The sequence below is a fragment of the Neoarius graeffei genome, chromosome 26 (assembly GCF_027579695.1).
Source record: "Neoarius graeffei isolate fNeoGra1 chromosome 26, fNeoGra1.pri, whole genome shotgun sequence".
Classification (NCBI taxonomy): Eukaryota; Metazoa; Chordata; class Actinopteri; order Siluriformes; family Ariidae; genus Neoarius; species Neoarius graeffei.
Window position 1 is genome coordinate 16330442 of NC_083594.1, and position 22278 is coordinate 16352719.

The 22278-nt window shown below is 41.5% G+C and overlaps 1 protein-coding gene across 7 annotated transcripts in view; it reads left to right on the forward strand.

The window, feature by feature from the left end:
- The window catches only part of pcbp4 (poly(rC) binding protein 4), a 259012-nt gene that overhangs the window by 169954 nt on the left and 66780 nt on the right, over window positions 1–22278 (forward strand). For all 7 annotated transcript variants that reach the window (XM_060910937.1, XM_060910936.1, XM_060910938.1 and 4 more), the window contains 3 exons: window positions 3015–3131; window positions 15969–16100; window positions 20204–20332. In XM_060910937.1, coding sequence (XP_060766920.1) covers window positions 3015–3131; window positions 15969–16100; window positions 20204–20332 — 378 coding nt within the window. The remainder of the gene's footprint in view (window positions 1–3014; window positions 3132–15968; window positions 16101–20203; window positions 20333–22278) is intronic.

The window sequence follows — 22278 nt, forward strand, 5'->3', positions numbered from 1 at the left end:
ATGATTCATATAGGTAGCGGTCTGAGTGAATGACCTTGACGTCCGTAACGTCACCGCAGGAAGTCTATCGGTCTCGTCGCCATTTCCGCTATACTAAAACACAGAGCTAACTGCAACTCCGATCCTCCATTTTGAGCTAATTTATCGCCATGCCACGTAGATGTGTTGCTGGCCGATGCAGTAACATGACAGAAGGTGGATTTACATTGCATTCATGGCCCAAGTATGTTCAAACTGCAAAGATTTGGATGCATTTTGCGAGAAATTCACAGACACATTGGGCGCCTATGAAGTGGTCTCTCCTCTGCTCTGCACATTTTACTGAAGACTCGTACGAAACCTCTGATCTGTTGAGGAGCGCTGGCTATAAGCCCGTATTGAAAGAGGGTGCAGTACCAATAATTAAAGGAAAAGAAAACAAGTATTTATTTTATTTTATTTTTTTTAAAAAAGGAAAGCAAGTTCAGTTGCACCAGTTCTACTTGCTGTTGGGTCATCCCAAAGACCATCACAAAAATGGTACCTACTGCCATCTGGCAAGGCATGCCCCAGTCCAGATGTGAGTAGGGAGCCAAACTCTCATGGTTACCCAAGGACTGGTTGCCCCACTGTAACCCTATGTAATAGGTGAGAAGCCGAGGGCTATAGAAACGGAAACTGGCGCCACCCAATACACCTTAAGGACCCGGTTAGTACTAGGACAGGAGACTGCCAGGGAAGACTGGGTCCTGGCATGGGGGAGACTTTGACTTTTTCTGAAATCAACACGAGGTAATGATTATATAAACGGGGCAAAACTATACATACAGCACATCTAATATTTGGTTAAACGTCCCCTAACAAGTTTGACCTTGGCCAGACAGCCATAAACAAGCTTCTGGCAGAATTCTGGTTGGATGTTTGACCACTCTTCTAGCTAGAATTGGTAGAGTTCAGTTAAATTTGTGTGTTTTCTAGCATGGACTGGATTTTAAGCACCATCCACATATTTTCAATAGGGTTGAGGGCAGGACTTGTTTTAAGCTTAAAGTTAGCCTGCTTTATCCATTCCACAACCAGCGTTAGTGTGTGTTCGGGGTCATTGTTCTGTTGGAGCACCCATTTGTGTCCAAGTGTCTGTTGGTTTGAGGTTATGCTGAAGAATTCTGAGGTTCTTCATTCATCGATCCACTTTGTGCAATGCACTAGTTCCACTGGCAGCAAAACAGCCCCAGAGCATGATGCTACCACCACCAGTGGAACAGTTTTCCTTTGTACCTCTGGTCATTGTGGCCAAACAACTCAATCTTTGTCTCCACTGACCATAAAACTTTCTTCCAGAAGGCTTTTTCTTTGTCCATGTGGTCAGCTGCAAACTTTAGTCAAGCTTGAAGGTATCAATTTTAAAGCAGGAACTTCCTTCTTGGATGGCAGTCTCTCAATCCACGGGGATATAAAACTCATTTGACTGTAGACAGTATTCCAGCAGCTTCCAGTTCGTGGCAGACCTGTGCCTTGGTGGTTCCTGACCATCCGAACCAAGTTCCTCTCAGCTGAGGGTTGACAGTTTGGGTCTTCTTCCAGCAAAGTAGCTTGGCAAAGTGGCGAGACCTCCCAATAACTTTTACTTACATACAGTTGTTTGAACTGATGATGTTCAGTTGTTTAGAAATGGCTCCAAGAGACATTCATGAGTGTGTAAATCTGTGACCCTCTTTCTCAGATCTGCACTGAGCTCCTTGGACTTTCCCATTGTACTGTGTGTTGGTCAGGCCAATGAGTGCTGTCAAACAAATCCTTTTCATGTTGGCACAGAGAAGCTACCAGCTGTAGTATTGAGTAAACTCCTCCATCCTGAAGACTTCCTGTTGTCGAAAAATGTTTACCATTTACCGTAAACAAAGGGCTGACACTGGAGACTCCTTCCAAAAATGTGAAATAAACATTTCCTCACAGACAGCATCAACATCTATACCTTCAATGATTATACCCTCTTTGTTAAATCTGTTAACGGGGCGCTGTCAATACTATCGGTACTTTCTGACCAGTCAGAATAAAGAAGTCAGCAGTGCTGTGGTGTACATTTGGGTAATGCAACTTTACTACATAATAGGAATACAATAAACACTAGTTTTATGCAAGAATACATCTTTAGATCATTGGTGTACATTATAAGTGTGGCCGTTTTGTCCAAATTTCTTAAATCTACTAAAGCAACACATGAATGTAATAATGTACATTCATTTTACACCAAGCAACAAATCACTTATTCTACCAATGCAACTTGTAGAAACACATAAATAGCAAATTCTTCATGCACTCTTGTCCCATTTTGCCACACCACTGATTCCTTCTCGGTTCTGAAATGGCAGCTCTACGGTGTTTGCGTAGCACAACTGTGTGGCATATGCACAAAGCCAGAGCAGTGTGTGTGTGTGTGTGTGTGTGTGTGTGAGAAAGAGAGAGATTGATGGAGTGATCAGTGTTAATGGAGAGAGACAGCAGGGGGCCTGAAGGAGGATGATTCACACAGTCCAGCACAGCAATTTCTTGAGTCATCCACATACACACACACACGAGAATTAGTCAGTGAGCGCACGAGCAGAAAGAAACACACACGTTAATGCATTTATAGTGACTGTCATGGTTTAAAAATAGCTGTCTATTTAAAAAAAAAAAAACACTAGTACGAAGAAGTCTCTTTGTCTGTTTTACATGCAAAACGAAAGCAGGGGGCACCCAGACATCTTTTATCACAAACACGCCTTCTCTGTCTCTCACACACACACACATACACACACACTTTTGCAAGCATATTTATATTTCAAAGCCCAGAAGCTGGTCCACAGAGGTGCTAAAAGACACACAAGAATACAAGAAAGCGTCTCTGAGTGATTTGATACAGAGAAAGACAGAAAGAACGGGGGCAGTGAGATATCAGCAGTAATGTCTACCACCTTCCTATACTATACATGTTCAACTCCATCTAATCCTGTCATTCATTTCTCTTTCTTTTGATCTGTCTATCCTAACAGAGCAGCGCACGCATTAACATCTCCGAGGGTTCTTGTCCCGAGCGGATCATCACCATCACCGGCCCCACAGAGTGTGTGTTCCGAGCCTTCACCATGATCACGATAAAGCTGGAGGAGGTGCGGGAGAGCATGCACGCACACACACACACACACACACACACACACACACACACTTGTCTAGCATATACATACAGCATTCATTTCTTTATTCCTTTATCTTTAGTATCTGCCTGGTCAGGATTGTGTTGGTTTAAATTAGGTTAATAGTTTATTTATATTTTACAAAATGGAACCAGATAAATTTGTTCAAAAATATTGCAGGGGTAAAAGCAAAGAAAAAGACGAACTATGCAAGCAGGATTTAAAAACAAACAAATAAACAAACAAACATAGTCCAATACACATACTCGAGTGATTTAGCTGAGGTTGAGGAACTGTCAGAGCCAGAATTCACACACCATGCTGACATTTCTAGCCCTTTTTCATTGTTCACCACTGTTTCCAAGGAGCAAAGTGGTAGGATTGATATTTATTTCAGGAAAAAAAAAAAAGACTGCCTGGTTTAGGCCACGCCCACTACAGATATTAGGAGGACTACACAGAAACAGAGGCTGCATCCAAATACACGTACTTCCATCCTATCAAGATGAAAAAAAGCATTATGTAGGGTTTATGAATGCTCAGTAGGCGTTTAATAGTAGTTGAACAGTATCCGGATGATCTACTCCATCTGTATGCAAACATATCACACTACGATATCCTATAATTCAGCTGGAGCCTCCATATAACCGAAGATGAATTTCCCTCCTGGAAAAATAAAAAGAAGATGGCTCGAGGAAGCAAAGCCAGTTGTTGCAGTGGTGTACAAATGTATTCTTTAAAATTTTCTGGCATTGCAGAAACATACTGTATATATTTAATCGTGTCCTTACTACTCGCTCGCATACTCCTAGGACACAATACAATTACAACGGGGTAGTAGGTACTTAACCGTCAATAGCATGTACTGAGAATTTGGATGCAGCCAAATACAGATAGCATCATTGCGTGACGCTTCTAACTGTCTCAGTTATATAAAGCTAAATTAGAAGAAGAATCAGCCTTTTTCATACATACACTACAGCACAGTGCAGTTCTTTTCTTCAGTGTGTTAGGAAGGTCAGAGCACAGGCTTAGCCATGATACAATGCCCCTGGAGCAGAAAGGGTTAAGGACCTTGCTCAAGAACCCAGCACTCAAGAGTGGTGCATGGGCTTGAACCCCGAACTGTCTGATCAGTAACCAAGAACCTGAAACCTTTGAGCCATCATGACATTACATTACATGGCATTTAGCAGACGCTGTTATCCAGAGCGACGTGCAACGAGTGTAGAAGTCAGGTACACAAAGTGCTGAACTTCTAAACAAGAAAGTTCCAGTGCCAACTGAACAAGTGAAATATTCTGTTGAAGTATTAATACTCAAACAGCCAAGGAAACAAACCAACCATATAAAGTACAACTAACTAATGGTTAACCCAAGGCTAGACAGTACACAACCTGATTTGGTCTAGACCGAAACGCAGTTACACAGTGGGCAGGGAGGACGTGGAGAGGTGCAACCTGAAGAGGTGAGTCTTCAGTCTGCACTTGAGGGTGGTCCAGGAGTCAGCAGTTCTGACCTCAATGGGAAGGTCATTCCGCCAACGGGGAACCAGGATAGACAGCAGTCTTGAGTGGACTAGGCAGGAGAAGAGAGGAGGCGGGGCCAGATGACCAGTAGTCGCAGAGCATAGGAACCTGGCTGGCGTGTAGGGGCAGATCAGACTCTGGAGGTATGCTGGCTCTAACCCCTTGAGAGCCTGATAAACTAGCACCAACTTCTTAAATCTGATGCGAGCTGCAATAGGTATCCAGTGCAGGTCGGCAAGCAGAGAGGTGACATGGGAAGAACAAGGGAGGTTCTACAGTAGACCAGGCAAGCTGCAGCATTCTTGATGAGCTGCAGGGGTCCGATGGCAGAAGCTTGAAGGCCAGCATGGAGATAGTTGCAGTAGTCCAAGCGAGAGAGGATCAGCATACCACCATCCCACATCAGCCTGCTTATTTTAAATGTTGAGTAATCTCATCTCATCTCATTATCTGTAGCCACTTTATCCTGTTCTACAGGGTCGCAGGCAAGCTGGAGCCTATCCCAGCTGACTACGGGCGAAAGGCGGGGTACACCCTGGACAAGTCGCCAGGTCATCACAGGGCTGACACATAGACACAGACAACCATTCACACTCACATTCACACCTACGGTCAATTTAGAGTCACCAGTTAACCTAACCTGCATGTCTTTGGACTGTGGGGGAAACCGGAGCACCCGGAGGAAACCCACGCGGACACGGGGAGAACATGCAAACTCCACACAGAAAGGCCCCCGTCGGCCACGGGGCTCGAACCCGGACCTTCTTGCTGTGAGGCGACAGCGCTAACCACTACACCACCGTGCCGCCATGTTGAGTAATCGATTAATTATTCATTTATGTGCTCGACTACAGAATTACCCAAAGTGCGCACAAGTAATTATTCTCAGTGACACACTATTAATTAGAACTCACCTAATTCTGTCAACCCATCTCAGACCTCCACTATCCGTAGCCATCCATAGAAATCGAATTGACCCGATCTGCTCTAATGACTCTCCGCCTCAATCACACCTCTGTCAAGAACTTTGCTTTGCTGTCTCGCTTCTCAAACCAATCCCATTATTTCCTTTATACATGGGGCAGGGTGCAGTTCATTAACCAGCTGTGAGGAATCTCCCTGCAACTCAGCGTGGCCTAGTCAGACATGAGCGAGTTGTCCTAGAAACCTCGGAGGCTGCAGCAGGGTCAAGATTCAACTCATACTGAGCGCATAATGCACATCACAGCTTCACAGTTTTGTTGTTGCCTTTTTTTTTTTGAGGGAATTTTATTTTCGGACCTGTTCTGCCTCAGACATCCTTAAAATGTTATTGCTGAAGTGGATTTAAAGGGCACAGAGGAATGCGAGAAGAAGGCTTTAAGAAGACTCGAGTGGTGCTTAACCAAACTTCTTGGTGGGGTTTTGTTTTTTCAGAAACAACACAACAACAAACACAACATGGACAGGGCTGAAGCATAAATTCGAGACCCTTCTATTACGCATATTATAGCAGCGATAAACAATCATTCCCTCACCGGATACTCTTTTTATGCTTTCTCTTGACGTTAATAAGACAAAGAAGAAAAAAGCAGAACAAAACATGGTGACGTTACCGAGAAAACAGAAAGCCCTCCATCGTAAAGACTTTCCTGTCGAGGAAAACTTACTGACTATTATAAAGCGCTGACACTGGAGACTCCTTCCATAAATGTTAAATAAGCATCTCTTTCCGGAAAGTTTCATCATATCGATGATGACACATCTTTCTGTTAAATCACAACAGATTTTTTTTAAATATATCTTTATTATTAGCATGTGATTATATGGATCATCTGCTAGTCCAGGTCAATTAGTTGTTACTATACATAGAAACAATGCTGTATTAGAATGAGTTCATTAATATAAACCAATCATTTGATTTACATGACTGAAAGAGCCGCTGTCAGAGAAAATGAATCAACACCTTCTGATGAATCAGATTTGCAAATTTAACTGTGATGTCTTTGAATTAAACAAGATCACATGATTTATCGCAAGATTTATGCTGAATATCGGCACGACTGTGATTATTTCGCATATAATCCTCCTTTTATCTGATAACAGTTCGAACAAAAGTCCTTCCTGTGCCAGCACCTGGTATTCCCAGGCAGTTTCCAACCAAGTACTAACCAGGTGAAGGCACACCAGGTGGCACCAATCTCCATAGCCTTTCATCCTCTCTTCTATTACATAGCTAGGGTTTACGTAGCTAGCTGGCGGGCTGGTCCTCTGGTAACTGCAAGAATAACCCTAACCCATGACGACATCATTGCTTGTTTACCGCAATGCATTATGGGCGATACCTTGGGTCAGCTCTGCTGTATTGTTGACTTTCACCTTTGGTAAAAACACTGCATTGTTCTGTCTAACTAGTTTTAACAACGCCTAAAGTGAATTGCCGCGTGCCTTACTGTGTCTCCGCAACAAAGAGAACACCTAATTTGAGCTTTTATCAGCTGCCAGTCGAGAAGAAGAGAAGAAAGAAATGGATAAGTTTAATCCGCAATGAAAACCTTCAAACTGAATTGAAATGGACCAGTGTTTGTAGCTTACATTTCTCTGGTGGGAAAAAGACTGACTTAAACTGTGACCCAGCAATATTTCCAGGGCCTGCGGAACTGCCTTCGGTTATAGAAGATTATAACAATCGACGCTGTTCATCGTCTGAAATTAGCAATATTCCAAAGACTGTACAACAAAGAAGCATTCGTCGGCCTTTGCCTCTCAACGTACTGAAGCACTCGGCAGCCGAACAAGCCTGTCGGACCGATAAAACTCCCAAACCACGAAGGGTTCTCGTTCGAGTACAGTTATGGTCAGAAGTTTACACACAGTGACGTGCCATCTTGGATATGAATGTCATGGCAATTCTTGGGCTTTCAGTAATTTCTCTGAACTGTTCTTTTTCTGTGGCAGGATGTACAGCATACATCTTTAATTTAAAAAAAACGCTAGAATTTGGTGCACAAGTTTTAATTTTCTTTGGGTTTTCTGAAATCAACACAGGGTCAAAATTATACATACAGCACACCTAATATTTGGGTAAAATGTCTCTTCGCAAGATTCACCTTGACCAAACATTTTTGTTTACCATGAACAAGCTTCTGGCAAAATTCTGGTTGGATATTTCACGACTCTTTATGGTAGAATTGGTACAGTTCAATTAAGTTTGTTTTGTTTTTGGCATGGACTTGATTTATAAGCATGGTCCATATATTTTCAATAGGATTGAAGTCAGGACTTGTTTTAAGCTTAATGTTAGCCTGCTTTATCCTCCACAACCAGCTCTAATGCATGTTTGGGTTCATTGTCCTGTTGTGACTCCCAAGTCGTGTTCAAGTTTCTGATGGTTTATGCTGAAGAATTCTGAGGTAGTCCTCCTTCTTCATTATTCCATTCATTTTGTGCAATTAACCAGTTCCACTGGCAGCAAAACGGCCCCAGAGCATGATGATCCTACCACCACCACCAGCTGGTACAGTGTCCCTCTGTACATGGTGGTCATTGGGGCCAAACAACTCAATCTTTGTCTCATCGGACCATACAGCTTTCCTCAAGAAGGCTTTTTTTTTTGTCCATGTGGTCAGCTTCAAACTTCAGTTAAGCTTGAAGGTGTCAATTTTGGAGCAGGGGGTTATTTTTTGGATAGCAGCCTCTTAGTCCATGGTGATCTGAACTGTAGACAGTGATCCATCAGCTTCCAGTTCATGGCAGGGCTGTGCCATGGTGGTTCCCAGGTTGTTCCTGACCATCCAAACCAATTTCCTTTCAGCTGAGGGTGACAGTTTGGGTTTTCTTGAAACAAAGTGGCTTGGCAAAGTGACTACACCTCATAATAACTTGCATACTACAATTGTTTGAACTGATCTTGGAATTTGCAGTTGTTTAGAAATGACTCCAAGAGACATTCTGGAGTTGTGTATATCTACGATCCTCTTTCTCAGATCTGCACTGAGCTCCTTGGACTTTCCCATTTTACTGTGTGTTGGTCAATCCAATGAGTGCTGTAAACAAACCCTTTTTATGAAGACACAGAGAAGCTACCAGCTGTAGTCAATCATGATCACTAACAGGAAGTTAAGAGACCTCGGCCTTGGCAAGATAAGAGACATTTTTGGAAGTTTCAGCACCTCTGAATTCATAATCTAAGTGAGCATATGTAAATTTTTGACCCTGTATGTATAATTTTGACCGTGTTGATTTCAGAAAACCCAAAGAAAATTAAAACTTGTAGACCAAATTCTAGTGGTTTTTTTAATTAAAGCTGTATGCTGTACAATCATTCTGCCACAGAAAAAGAACAGTTCAAAGAAATTACTGAAAGCCCAAATATTGCCATAACATTCATATCCAAGATGACATTCATGTCACTGTGTGTAAACTTCTGACCATGACTGTATATATAATGTTCAGTGTAACTCACTTGCGGCATTTATTGAAGTAGATGCATTTATACTGAACATGACACAGCAGATCAGCGGGTTTCCGAAGATTTTTTTTTTTGTAATGTTTCTTGATCTCAAGTTTTATTTAACTAATCAATCACTCATTTATAAATGTTTTGAGAAGACATTCTGAGATTTGATGATGTTGTTGTACAGTGTGGTCGACTCGTCAGTCTCTCGGTTGTGCGAATTCTTGTCACTTACAATATGTCTTACCCTCTCACCAAGCTTGATTTGGATTCAGATTTTCCTGCTGAAAACCCTCAACATGTTATCCATGTCAGGAGTGGCAAGCTGAGGTGAAGTGAGGAGCCAAAAGCAGACTCAGAAAACAGGCAGTGTAAAGAGAAAAAAACTTATTTAATGAAGAAAATGGCAGAAAGGCAAAAAGGTACAGCAGGGCTCAGGCGAAAATCGGTCGTCAAAAAACAGGCCAGGAGGTCAAAAACACAGAGGAGCAGGTACGGTAGACACGATCAGGGACAAAAAACAGGACAGAAAAATCTTCACAAAAACTGATGAACACAGGGACAAGGGAAATCCAGGCAGAGGTAGCAAAGGACACAATTCAAAAGAACAGGCGGACAAAAAACTGGACAGAAAAACTTGACAAAAAAACAAGAAGAAATTCAGGCAGGGGGACTCAAGAAGACACAATACCAATGAGCCGTAGCGAGGCGAGGAAAGTCTACAAGAGACAGTCTGGCAAATGGAGTAGCTCCAAACAGTTCTTAAAAAGCCCTGGCTGATGGGAGAGGTGTGGTAGCAGGTGTGGGGGTGCCGCTTCAGGAAATGGCCTTCAGCAAGGCAGGACTGAATTCCTGTCCTGGATCTGGCATGGAAGTCCCACAATCTAAGGCATGGATGGACTGGACCGGACTGTGACAATCCACCTCTTTAAATCACCAATTTCATTCTCTTCCACGACAGAGCATGGCAAAATTGCTCCTCTCACATTACATCGCTGTCATGTAAAATGAATCTAACATCCGCTATATTGTGCAGCTACCGACCCCAGCTATCCCCCATAATGCATTGCGATAAACAAGAGATGGTGTAGTTATGCTTAGGGGCTATTTGATGCCCTACTCACATCTGTATTACAGCGTGCCTCCCTAGATGGCAGTAGGTACCATTTTTTATGATGGTCTTTGGTATGACCTGACCACAGGTACAACTCACAACCTCCCAGCCAAGATGGACATGCGAACTACGAAGCCAACTTTGGAGTAATCTATAAACAAGAAATTATCAATGAAATGACATTTCGGACACAATGTAGCGTAGTGTTCTACCACTAGTTTGTACCACTCACTTTATCGCATGTAGGCTAGGTTCCTAGCTAGCTAACTAACTCACATCGAGTTGTACATTCCCATTAAAGGTGCTTCCAGTCAAATTGGTGTCCATTCTAATTTTTTTGCATCATTTGATGAGCTTTCATGTTTTAAGCTAAACATATTGCTCTCCATGTCCGCTGATAATCTCACTTGGACAAGTGTAGGAACCGTTTCAAACTAGGAAGTGATATTTTACGGAACGAGCAGAGTGATCCAGAGAGTGAAACGTCCTAGTGCGGTTATAGGAAATATACACTACTGTTCAAAAGTTTGGGGTCACTTTGAAATTTCCTTATTTTTTGAAAGAAAAGCACTGTTCTTTTCAATGAAGATCACTTTAAACTAATCAGAAATACACTCTATACATTGCTAATGTGGTAAATGACTATTCTAGCTGCAAATGTCTGGCTTTTGGTGCAATATCTCCATAGGTGTATAGAGGCCCATTTCCAGCAACTATCACTCCAGTGTTCTAATCAGGGCTTTGAACCGGTTCAAGGAACGAAAACGAAAACCGGGAACTTTTTCTATTTCACATGGAACAGAAACGAAACCAGAAACTTTATTATTTTTTATGTTCCGGAACAGAAACGCTTATTAAAAATAATGGTAACCGGTTAATACCGGTTTTTATTTCGTTCCTCAAAGTTTCTGTAGCCTACAAATAAAAAAGTCATTTCTTCTCCTGCGCAAGTTTCTATGACCCGCTGGGGTTCACTTCCTGTGTGACGTTCGCTGACTGAATGGAGAGAGCGGGAAGGTGGACTACTATCACGTCTCCATGTGATAATAAGTGAATTACTGAGTGTCTGAGCAAAGAAGAGCCTGAACGTTGCAACCTCCCTATTGGCTGTTTGTAAAAATGTATCAATTGTTGCCCTTCCCACGGGAATCATTGCGGGCTCGAGAGACGAGACCTGACGAGTTAGTTCGTTGGTAGCAGAACAAAATGTCTGGACACAAATCGGGTTTTCAGAAAAGGAAAGAAAATAAATGGAGGGTCGAAAATACAAAAAAGGAGGCAGAAAATGCAAAACGAGTTTTAAGGTAGGACAAATGGTTAGTTTTCTGAGGCAGCCCGCCGTGGCTGCAGGCCTTCAGTTGTCATTGAATGGTTAGTTTTCTGAGGCAGCCCGCCGTGGCTGCAGGCCTTCAGTTGTCATTGAATGGTTACTTTTCTGAGGCAGCCCGCCGTGGCTGCCTGCAGGCTTATTTATTATAGCCCATTTAGTTAAAATAGTTGATATAAAATGTTTATAGTTATAGTTATGTGATGGTTGTCCTGATTTAGACTGTTTTTTTTTTGGGGGGGAGGGGTTGCGCGATGTTGCACCCGGGTCCAGATTAGGGCAGAACCGGCCCTGGCTACATTTCAGGTGTAGTTTGTTTTATGTATGTATGTACTTGCATAGATGTGTACTTGGTCTTCCAATATGGCGCCTAACAAAATCTCGCGGCGCGGTGACGTCATGCGGTAGCCCTCTATAGGGCCTGACTAGCCTTTGGTAACACACTAAATGAATTATCTTTCATTTTTGGCACTTTTTCTGTTTGTGTAGATGGGAAGACATACTGAGAATCCAAATCGCCAACATTTGAAATAATAATTGTTTTGAATTATTTCTTGTCTTATTTAATGAAGGTTGTAATAGAATTAGCCTACATTTGGCTTAAGCTGGATGAGACAGAGACATAATTTTATAGCCATTTGTTAAACAGCTGACAGGGAACGTAATTAACCGTTCCGGGAACGAAATTTTTTTGTTCTAACCGGTTTGGGAACGTCTATCTAATGGTGGAACCCCAAACCGGAAACGTTAAAATTCCGTTTCTGTTCGGAACGAACCAATAGGAAAAAAATTCTGGTTCAAAGCCCTGGTTCTAATGGTACAATGTGTTTGCTCATTGCCTCAGAAGGCTAATGGATGATTAGAAAACCCTTGTACAATCATGTTAGCACAGCTGAAAACAGTTGAGCTCTTTAGAGAAGCTATAAAACTGACCTTCCTTTGAGCAGATTGAGTTTCTGGAGCATCACATTTGTGGGGTCGATTAAATGCTCAAAATGGCCAGAAAAATGTCTTGACTATATTTTCTATTCATTTTACAACTTATGGTGGTAAATAAAAGTGTGACTTTTCATGGAAAACACAAAATTGTCTGGGTGACCCCAAACTTTTGAACGGTAGTGTACATGTCTCGACCAATCAAGTTAGTGGACCGGAACTAAGTGATGTATAAATAATTGATTCTAAAACATTCTAAAAATAAAAGGCCTGATTTGTTTCATAACATACAGCTTGGGTTGGTTAGACTAAGAATTAGTTTATGGAGCCTTTTAGGAAATTCTGAATGTCTACTCATCGTAAGGCTTGTCGTAAAGGTATATGCTTATTCGATAACTGTAGAACTGGCTTTTTCCCCCCCAGAAAAAAAAGTTGCTGACTGGAGCGACTTCAGTTCCTTTCACACTTATCTTGAAAAATAAAAGGACTGGCTGGAGCACCTTTTTTGCTGATATGAATAAAAAGCAGCTCATGTACCTGTAACCATAATGCTTTCCTAGTCCTAGCTGGTATCGACGAAACAGTTCGAGCTTGATGTCTAAGACTAAATAAGTCTAGCTTGCTATCTTGATTAGATTTGTTATGAATAGTAATAAAGGTTATAAAGAATGGTTTATCTCAGTGAGGTGGTTGTTTGTCTTGGCTGAAGCTTTAGAGGAGAATTTTGGCTGCATGACGGCACAGTCGAAGCCACAGTTATAGTGAGAGGTCACGTTGTGTGCTGGTGAATATACCAAAAATAGCAGACTTGTTAAGATTGGCTTCATTGCAACATTGGAGAATTAGGAATGAAATATTTTCACTTCAATATGTCATTAATCTCCTAGAATTTGATCACAAATTTTTTTTTCAATATATTTTTTCCTCAACTTGCAACCTAATATTGCTCAGGAGGTTTAAAAAAAAAAAGTCAGTTGGCACTGAAAAGTTGTTTTTGTTGTTGTTGTTAACGTTGGAACTTCCATGGTGTTTAAAAAAAAAAAAAAGGCAGTGCTATTTCAAAGCAGCCACATTCCACCAGCTCTGCAACTTCTTTTCCATGTAGAGTAATTACAAGTAAAATGTGTGCTAGCGGTTGAGAAAAGAAAAAAAAAAAGTGTGAAAGCACACTTCAACGGCCAGTTCCTTCAGCTTAGTGTTACCATGACATTGGGAATGTCTAAACACCATAAGATCTTCCATAAAAATAAAAAAAAACAAAACTATTCAAAAATGTCACTCTTATATCAGAGGATAATCTTACCTCCATACGACGTGCCCAAAATTTGCTTCTGTAATCATAAAGATTCAATCCCAAGACTCCTTTCAACACATTGAGCACTGTTTGTCTTAATAGTATACACTTGTACAAGAGTAATGATTTATAATCCCACTATCCAGTCTCACCCAGAAGAGGACGTGTGCCTTTTTCAACCTGGTTCCTCTTAAGGTTTCTTTATGCTGTCTCATGGACTTTTTCCTCATCACCATCTCTACTTTGTGGCATGGTGGTGTAGTGGTTAGCACGGTTGCCTCACAGTAAGAAGGTTCTGGGTTCAAACCCAGTGGCCGGCAGGGGCCTTTGTGTGTGGATTTTGCATGTTCTCCCCGTGTCTGCGTGGGTTTCCTCCAGGTGCTCCGGTTTCCCCCACAGTCCAAAGGCATGCAGTTAGGTTAACATGGGGTGGCCTTGGGCTGAAGTGCCCTTGAGCAAGGTACCTAACCCCTGATTGCTCCCCGGGCGCTCTAGTGTGGCTGCCCACTGCTCTGGGTGTGTGTGTGCGTGTTCACTGCTTCAGATGGGTTAAATGCAGAGGATGAATTTCACTGTGCTTGAAGTGTGCATGTGACAAATAAAGGTTTCTTCTTCGAGTATTAGCAGTTAATTTGAAGGTGAAATTAGAGTCAGGTGTTTTCAACCAATGGGATGACAATCAGGTGCGAGTGGGCACCCTGTTTTATTTAAAGAACAGGGATCTATCAAAGTCTGATCCATTGAATTAGAAAGTGTGTCCAAATGTTTGCCTGGTATATATTAAAAAAAAAAAAAAATCAGGAGTACGGTACAATGAGGAAAGAACAGAACATACAGAGGTAAAAGTGCAAATCCTCAAGCAATCTCTACCAGTCATGGTTTGGGTCTCCATTATTTTAAAAAGACACTATGGAAATAGATGCATCTCTTTGTATTTTTTAACTCTTCCAATCCATCCTTTGAGGTTTCTTCATTGTGGGCATTGAAGGAATGCAGAATGCAATAGTTCCCAACCAAACCCAATCGCAGGAATAAATTCTTTGTTGGGTGCCGTTCCAAGGCTCCCACTCAGCTAATTATTCCTTTCACGTAGCCAGAGCAAAAGTTGATGGGCAGCAAGACAGTGGTTGCTATTTACATTTCAAACCCCAGCAAGAATCCTGCTCCCCACTAATTAATTGCAGTGATGGTGGGCTTTGACTTGGACCAGTATTTATTGCCAGGCTTAATTAAAGAAAGAGCCTCTGAAACTGCACTGCCTGACTAATGGACATGCAAGCCCATTCCTCTCAAAGCACCGAGCGTGTTCATAAAAATTGGCCTACGTTGCTGAGCTCAAGCCACGTTGCAGCTTCCCCTGTCAGTCGTACTGGTGAAGCACTGGAATATGAGTCTGATTCCAAGGAATGCTCCTGAATCCAGTGGTGCTTTAACTTTGACCACAAAAGGAAAACTCGAGATGTGGATTGGGTAAATATTATGCATAACCTGGTGGTGGAAATCAATGGGAAACTCAGCCACAAGGCTTGTTCAGCTTTGTTCAATTGGCACTAACCTTTAGTCAGTGAGTTGTATTGATTGGCAAACAGTGAAGGAAAGGGAGGCAGGGAGAGCTGATTAGATTCTACTGCAAAGAACCGTTTTCAAGCATGGAATCCAATGCACGAGGTCTTCACTTCAAATCTCGGTAATGGTCTCATTTGAGAAGGCCAGTGGCAATCTGGAAAAGTTCCATGATTGATTCAGGCAGCGACAAAGGAGTTAACTTTAGTTTAATGGATAAAGACATTCTGTTCAGTAGAGGGTACAAGTTGGGTGGTGGGATTTTCATAAACCCATATAGCTTATACGGATTTGTAAAACTGCATCTTACTACAATGTGGAGGTGCCAACAAAAATGCTTGAACTGTATTGTCAGAGCTGCTGTTATAGAAAATTAATCAACACCTTCTGGTCAATCAAATACAAATTCAAAAGTGTTGGGGGATAAAATGACCGAAGCAGATTTAAAGGGTATTCCCATAGACATGGTAGTTAAGAAGATCAAATTTCAGAGCTAGATCTGGAATCACATGACGTAATGGTGGTGCTAAGAGTACACCACTTAAATGTTTATTCTGTTCTAATGTCTTGGAATGTACTCCAGTTTTCTTACATCTACTGTACTGTGTATTTCAGGACCTGGCTGCTCTCGTGGCTAATGGCACAGTCACCAGCAAGCCTCCAGTCACGTTGCGTCTGGTTATCCCTGCCAGCCAGTGCGGCTCTCTAATTGGAAAAGGCGGCTCAAAAATCAAAGAGATCAGAGAGGTAAGGGCCATAGAAAGACTCATCTCCAGCCCTCTCTCCTGTCTACCTCTCCCTCTACTAGAAGTCCTCTAAGGAGCAGTCCTCAGTGCTTAGTGTCTTCAAGCTGCTTATTCTACTGCATATTTCATGGGTCTGGATGCCAGTAAAAACCCATTTATTTTACATTTATGGTCTCTGCTGTCAGCCTGGGGATGAGGTAATGCCACGTGCCGGGTCATGCTAACTTTGGAGTGGTCGCTAATGCAGGAAATGGGAGGAGGTGAAAGAAATGGGTGGGATATGTAGAAAATGGGTTGCTAATGAACGTGAGCATTAATAGAACTTAAATTGAATTATTATTTTCAAGTCATCCATATTCTCATAAAGTGGACCATTTTTTGGTGCACTTGATAAACATTTGATAAAATGCTTTGCTATTATCATCTATACGATGTGCATGGTTGTTGACCTGCCTTATACCACAGTGCTTTGGGTTCTTGAATTTGATTGGTCACAAGAAAATGTTAATTATTTTTCTATAACAACATGGCGCAGACAGTAGTTCCAGCTGTAAAAGTATACGTATATACATTAAACTGATAGGTTTAATGTATATACATACAGTGTACTGTACTTGTGCAGTATGTAAGACGTTACATCGACATAATCTAAGGCTGATAATTAATGGTGCATTAATTGTTCTTTAGCAAAGAAAAACATATACAATATATGATATTCTGAAAGCAGTTGTAGTCAAGACCACCTAAACTGAGACCAAGTCATGACCGAGACCAGAGTGTATCGAGACCGAGACAAGACCAAGACTTTGAAGGGTTGAGACCAAGTCAAAACCAAGACCAAGGCAGGGCGAGACCGAGTCAAGACCAGGACCAGACCAGTAGGTGTGAAGGGGGGTGGGGGAGGAGTGACGGCCATTAACAGTAACCAAAATTTCGAATTAGCAATGAGTCACATTATTGGTTGCATTTGAAGCAGGAAGTTTTACATCCAATCACAGTAAGGATGTTAATAAACAAATCAGACAATGCACAGGCAATTTCATGAAATCCTCACAGCTGTGGTCTTGACCGTTCTTGAAATCAAATCCCGAGTCCTCCATGTCCAAGACCGAGACAAGTCCGAGTAAAAACGTGGTTGATTCCAAGACGAGGCTTTCAAAAAGTGGTCAAAGATCGGTCTCAAGTACTACAACACAATGTGAAAAAGTCTCTGTTAGGAGACAGTTTTGTGAAGATATAACAAAACTCCAAGGACTATTTAACAAAATTAGGTGTTGCATATTTTGCAGATTAGCTCAAAATTGTGAAAGTGGGTAGAACGTAATGGTCTAAATGGTGAATTGGTTTGGGAAGTGGCCAAGAAATCTGTAGGAAAATGTCTCTAGGCATTAGGGTTCTCAAAATATTGGCAAAAACATGAAGGTTCCAATGATCTGCGGGGCCCAAGCATGTTTCTCAAACAGTGCACCTAGTGGCCAATTCTTGCCAAGTTACACTAAACAATAAAAAAGAGACCACAGATGAACCTTTGTGAGTACAGCTCAAGCCCTGCGATAGATTAGCGACCTGCCCAGGGTGTACCCCACCTTTCACCCGAAGTCAGCTGGGATTGGCTCCAGCTTCCCCCCCTCAACCCTAACCAATAAATGGTATAGATGGATGGATTGCAGCTCAAATTACTTGCTGAAAACTGACTGACTACTGGTGGCCATGATCTTTTGAAGTAACCCAGTTATCATTATAAATCCACATACAAATTAGCAATCATGCAGTACACCAAATTTCAGCTTTCAATCATTGGCAAATCACTGGAATCAAAAACTTCGTCATGCTGTAATTGAAAAAAAATTATTCAGAGTGGTAACAGTGACTCTGCTTCACTTTGGTATGCATCCCACCACTCTGTAATTGATTAGTTCCCGACAACAACAAACATAGTCAAGGTTTATTCCTTCCTTATTGCTGCCGAGATCTTGTTTCGTGGGTAAAGGGCTTCTACAGAGTGCAGATTGTACCTGAGAAAGTATATTTCTGGACTAAGTAGGCGTATAGTCACCAAAAAAGACCCATCATAAGATCCTGACAGATAATACTTATATGTACTGTTTTAATGGCGAGCATAGAGGTTTCAGGCTTGTTAACCTGAACAAGGCCAAGGCCAGCTATTTCGGTATGTCAGTCTGCCTTTACTTATAGTGGTGCTTGAAAGTTTGTGAACCCTTTAGAGTTTTCTCTATTTCTGCATAAATATGACCTAAAACATCATCAGATTTTCACACAAGTCCTAAAAGTAGATAAAGAGAATCCAGTTAAACAAATGAGACAAACATATTATACCTGGTCATTTATTTATTGAGGAAAATGATCCAATATTACATTTCTGTGAGTGGCAAAAGTATGGGAACCTTTGCTTTGAGTATCTGGTGTGACCCCCTTGTGCAGCAATAACTGCAACTAAATGTTTCCGGGAACTGTTGATCAGTCCTGCACACTGGCTAGGAGGAATTTTAGCCCATTCCTCCGTACAGAACAGCTTCAACTCCGGGATGTTGGTGGGTTTCCTCACATGAACTGCTCGCTTCAGGTCCTTCCACAACATTTCGATTGGATTAAGGTCAGGACTTTGACTTGGCCATTCCAAAACATTAACTTTATTCTTCCTTAACCATTCTTTGGTAGAACAATTTATGTGCTTAGGGTCGTTGTCTTGCTGCATGAGCCACCTTCTCTTGAGATTCAGTTCATGGACAGATGTCCTGACCGTTTCCTTTAGAATTCGCTGGTATAATTCAGAATTCATTGTTCCATCAATGATGGCAAGCCGTCCTGGCCCAGATGCAGCAAAACAAGCCCAAACTATGATACTACCACCACCATGTTTCACAGATGGGATAAGGTTCTTATGCTGGAATGCAGTGTTTTCCTTTCTCCAAAAATAATGCTTCTCATTTCAACCAAAAAGTTCTATTTTGGTCTCGTCCATCCACAAAACATTTTTCCAATAGCCTTCTGGCTTGTCCACGTGATCTTTAGCAAACTGCAGATGAGCAGCAATGTTCTTTTTGGAGAGCAGTGGCTTTCTCCTTGCAACCCTGCCATGCACACCATTGTTGTTCAGTGTTCTCCTGATGGTGGACTCATGAACATTAACATTAGCCAATGTGAGAGAGGCCTTCAGTTGCTTAGAAGTTACCCTGGGGTCCTTTGTGACCTCACCGACTATTACACGCCTTGCTCTTGGAGTGATCTTTGTTGGTCGACCACTCCTGGGGAGGGTAACAATGGACTTGAATTTCCTCCATTTGTACACAATCTGTCTGACTGTGGATTGGTGGAGTCCAAACTCTTTAGAGATGGTTTTGTAACCTTTTCCAGCCTGATGAGCATCAACAACGCCTTTTCTGAGGTCTTCAGAAATCTCCTTTGTTCATGCCATGATACATTTCCACAAACATGTGTTGTGAAGATCAGACTTTGATAGATCCCTGTTCTTGAAATAAAACAGGGTGCCCACTCACACCTGATTGTCATCCCATTGATTGAAAACACCTGACTCTAATTTCACCTTCAAATTAACTGCTAATTTCACCTTCAAATTAACTGCTAATCCTAGAGGTTCACATACTTTTGCCACTCACAGATATGTAATATTGGATCATTTTCCTCAATAAATAAATGACCAAGTATAATATTTTTGTCTCATTTGTTTAACTGGGTTCTCTTTATCGACTTTTAGGACTTGTGTGAAAATCTGATGATGTTTTAGGTCATATTTATGCAGAAATATAGAAAATTCTACAGGGTTCACAAACTTCTAAGCACCACTGTATTAACAAGAAATTAATTTCACACAACTCTTCATAAATCATTTTAACTCTGCTTATAATTTTTACAAGTTGGTAGTGATTCCTTGTAAGCATGTTCATCAACTGTGCCAGAAGTAATTCTTTGAGAACTTGTGATTATGTTGTAATGCAAGTGTCACTGTTCATTCGAATACCACGTGGTGTACTGCACAAGCTGTATCACTTAAAGTGAGCTGTGAATATTTGTAAAGCAACGTTGATGCTTGATAAAATTGATGAATTATTCTGTTACGAACAGAGCACAGGGGCACAAGTGCAAGTCGCAGGTGATCTGCTTCCCAACTCCACAGAACGAGGCGTGACGATATCCGGGAGCCAAGAAGCCATCATCCAGTGTGTCAAGCTCATCTGCACGGTCATACTCGAGGTACTGCTGATCAGTTCTGTCCTTTTATTTAATCTTCACACTTCAAAAAGTTTTTAAATGGGGAAGTAAGGGCTAATTACCAGTCTTTGTAAAAACATGGATATTCAGTCGTCAATGTAAAATAGCCTTAATAGGTTTTTATGGAATGAGAAAAGTGTCCGACAATACTGTATGAAATATGCAAAATGGACTCGTCTAATTTTTTTTTTTTGCCTTGATTTGAATTTGAAAGTGAAGTTTGGGGTGGTGTTTGAAGTTGAACTCAATTTGAAATTGATTACGCCACCAAAAAAATGAAGATAACATTTCTACACCTGATTATTATCAGTTTGAAAATGAAACCATGAAAGACAACTTAACATGATGTTATTCAACTATAAAATTTCACTTACAATTTCAAATAAAGGCATTTAAATTCAGATTGTAGTGGCAGATTTTGGTTGTTGGGACATTTTACATATTTTCTATATTACCCGAGCCTCCACAGGATACAGTTAATCAGTGGCGATTCAGCTCAGCCAAAACTTACCCAGACACACCAAAAAAGCAACAGGGCAAAGGATTTTGCAAGGGATTAGCGGCAGGCTGCCAGGTCGCTCCCTTGTGTGTAGTCGTCAATGTTGATTTTAAAAGTAACGAAGTAAATTACAGAGGGAAATGAATACTTAAGTATGAGTAAAAAATACTGTAGCGAGCGTGCAGCGTGGAAGAAGAGTCTGGAGACAGAAATCTTAGTTTCTCAGTCGTTAGCTTGTGCTACTTGCTCTCGATAGCACTGGCTTGACCGCTTTATTAGCATTCACGAACACGACTGATGAGCGACTCGTGGTTAAGCTAGTGTTGACCTTCGAGGAGGTCTAGGGCAATACATTTTTGGCCCCTCCCACTATAAATCACAATCTGATTGGTTAATTCATCTGTAACTTCCTACATAAACATACACTGCCATGGTCTTCTGTCCCGGCAATGAAGTCCTAACCAGTGAGTGAGCCAGCTCTAAACTCTTCTCAGCCTAGAGACAACAAACAAAAAAATCTCATTGGATAACTCTATTTTAATGTTTTCAGTACAGTAACCCTTTTATTTCTGAAGCAAATTTGAGAGAAAATGAGGCCAAATTATACTTATTCACTTCTAATTCGGGCGGCACGGTGGTGTAGTGGTTAGCGCTGTCACCTCACAGCAAGAAGGTCCGGGTTCGAGCCCCGTGGCCGGCGAGGGCCTTTCTGTGTGGAGTTTGCATGTTCTCCCCGTGTCCGCGTGGGTTTCCTCTGGGTGCTCCGGTTTCCCCCACAGTCCAAAGACATGCAGGTTAGGTTAACTGGTGACTCTAAATTGACCGTAGGTGTGAATGTGAGTGTGAATGGTTGTCTGTGTCTATGTGTCAGCCCTGTGATGACCTGGCGACTTGTCCAGGGTGTACCCCGCCTTTCGCCCGCAGTCAGCTGGTATAGGCTCCAGCTTGCCTGCGACCCTGTAGAACAGGATAAAGCGGCTAGAGATAATGAGATGAGACTTCTAATTCTAATGAAATTATGAAAAAATGAAAGAAATTAAGTATAACATTTGAAATGCTGATGTGTTTGGGCCTTCTCTGAAGACCTAAAAGGCCCTGATGGTTCCCCTCTGGTGTATAATAATGCTGGTGAGAAAAATTCCAATAAATTGGGGCATAGAAATTCTGGAAATGTATTAATTCTGAAAGTTCTGGAATTCTGCTCTAAAACCTTTGAAAATAATCTGCTCTATGCAAAACAGTACTGTGTCGAAAAGTTCACCGGTTCCACAAAGTCAGATTACATAACAATAATTATTTTATTCACATCATATAAGCAAACCATTTTTAACTAATACACCGTGTTCAAGTCCAGAGGATGAAGTTCACAGAAATTCTTCAGTGAACTCAATGCTTCCCAGTCATACACACACTTCATATAAAAATATTT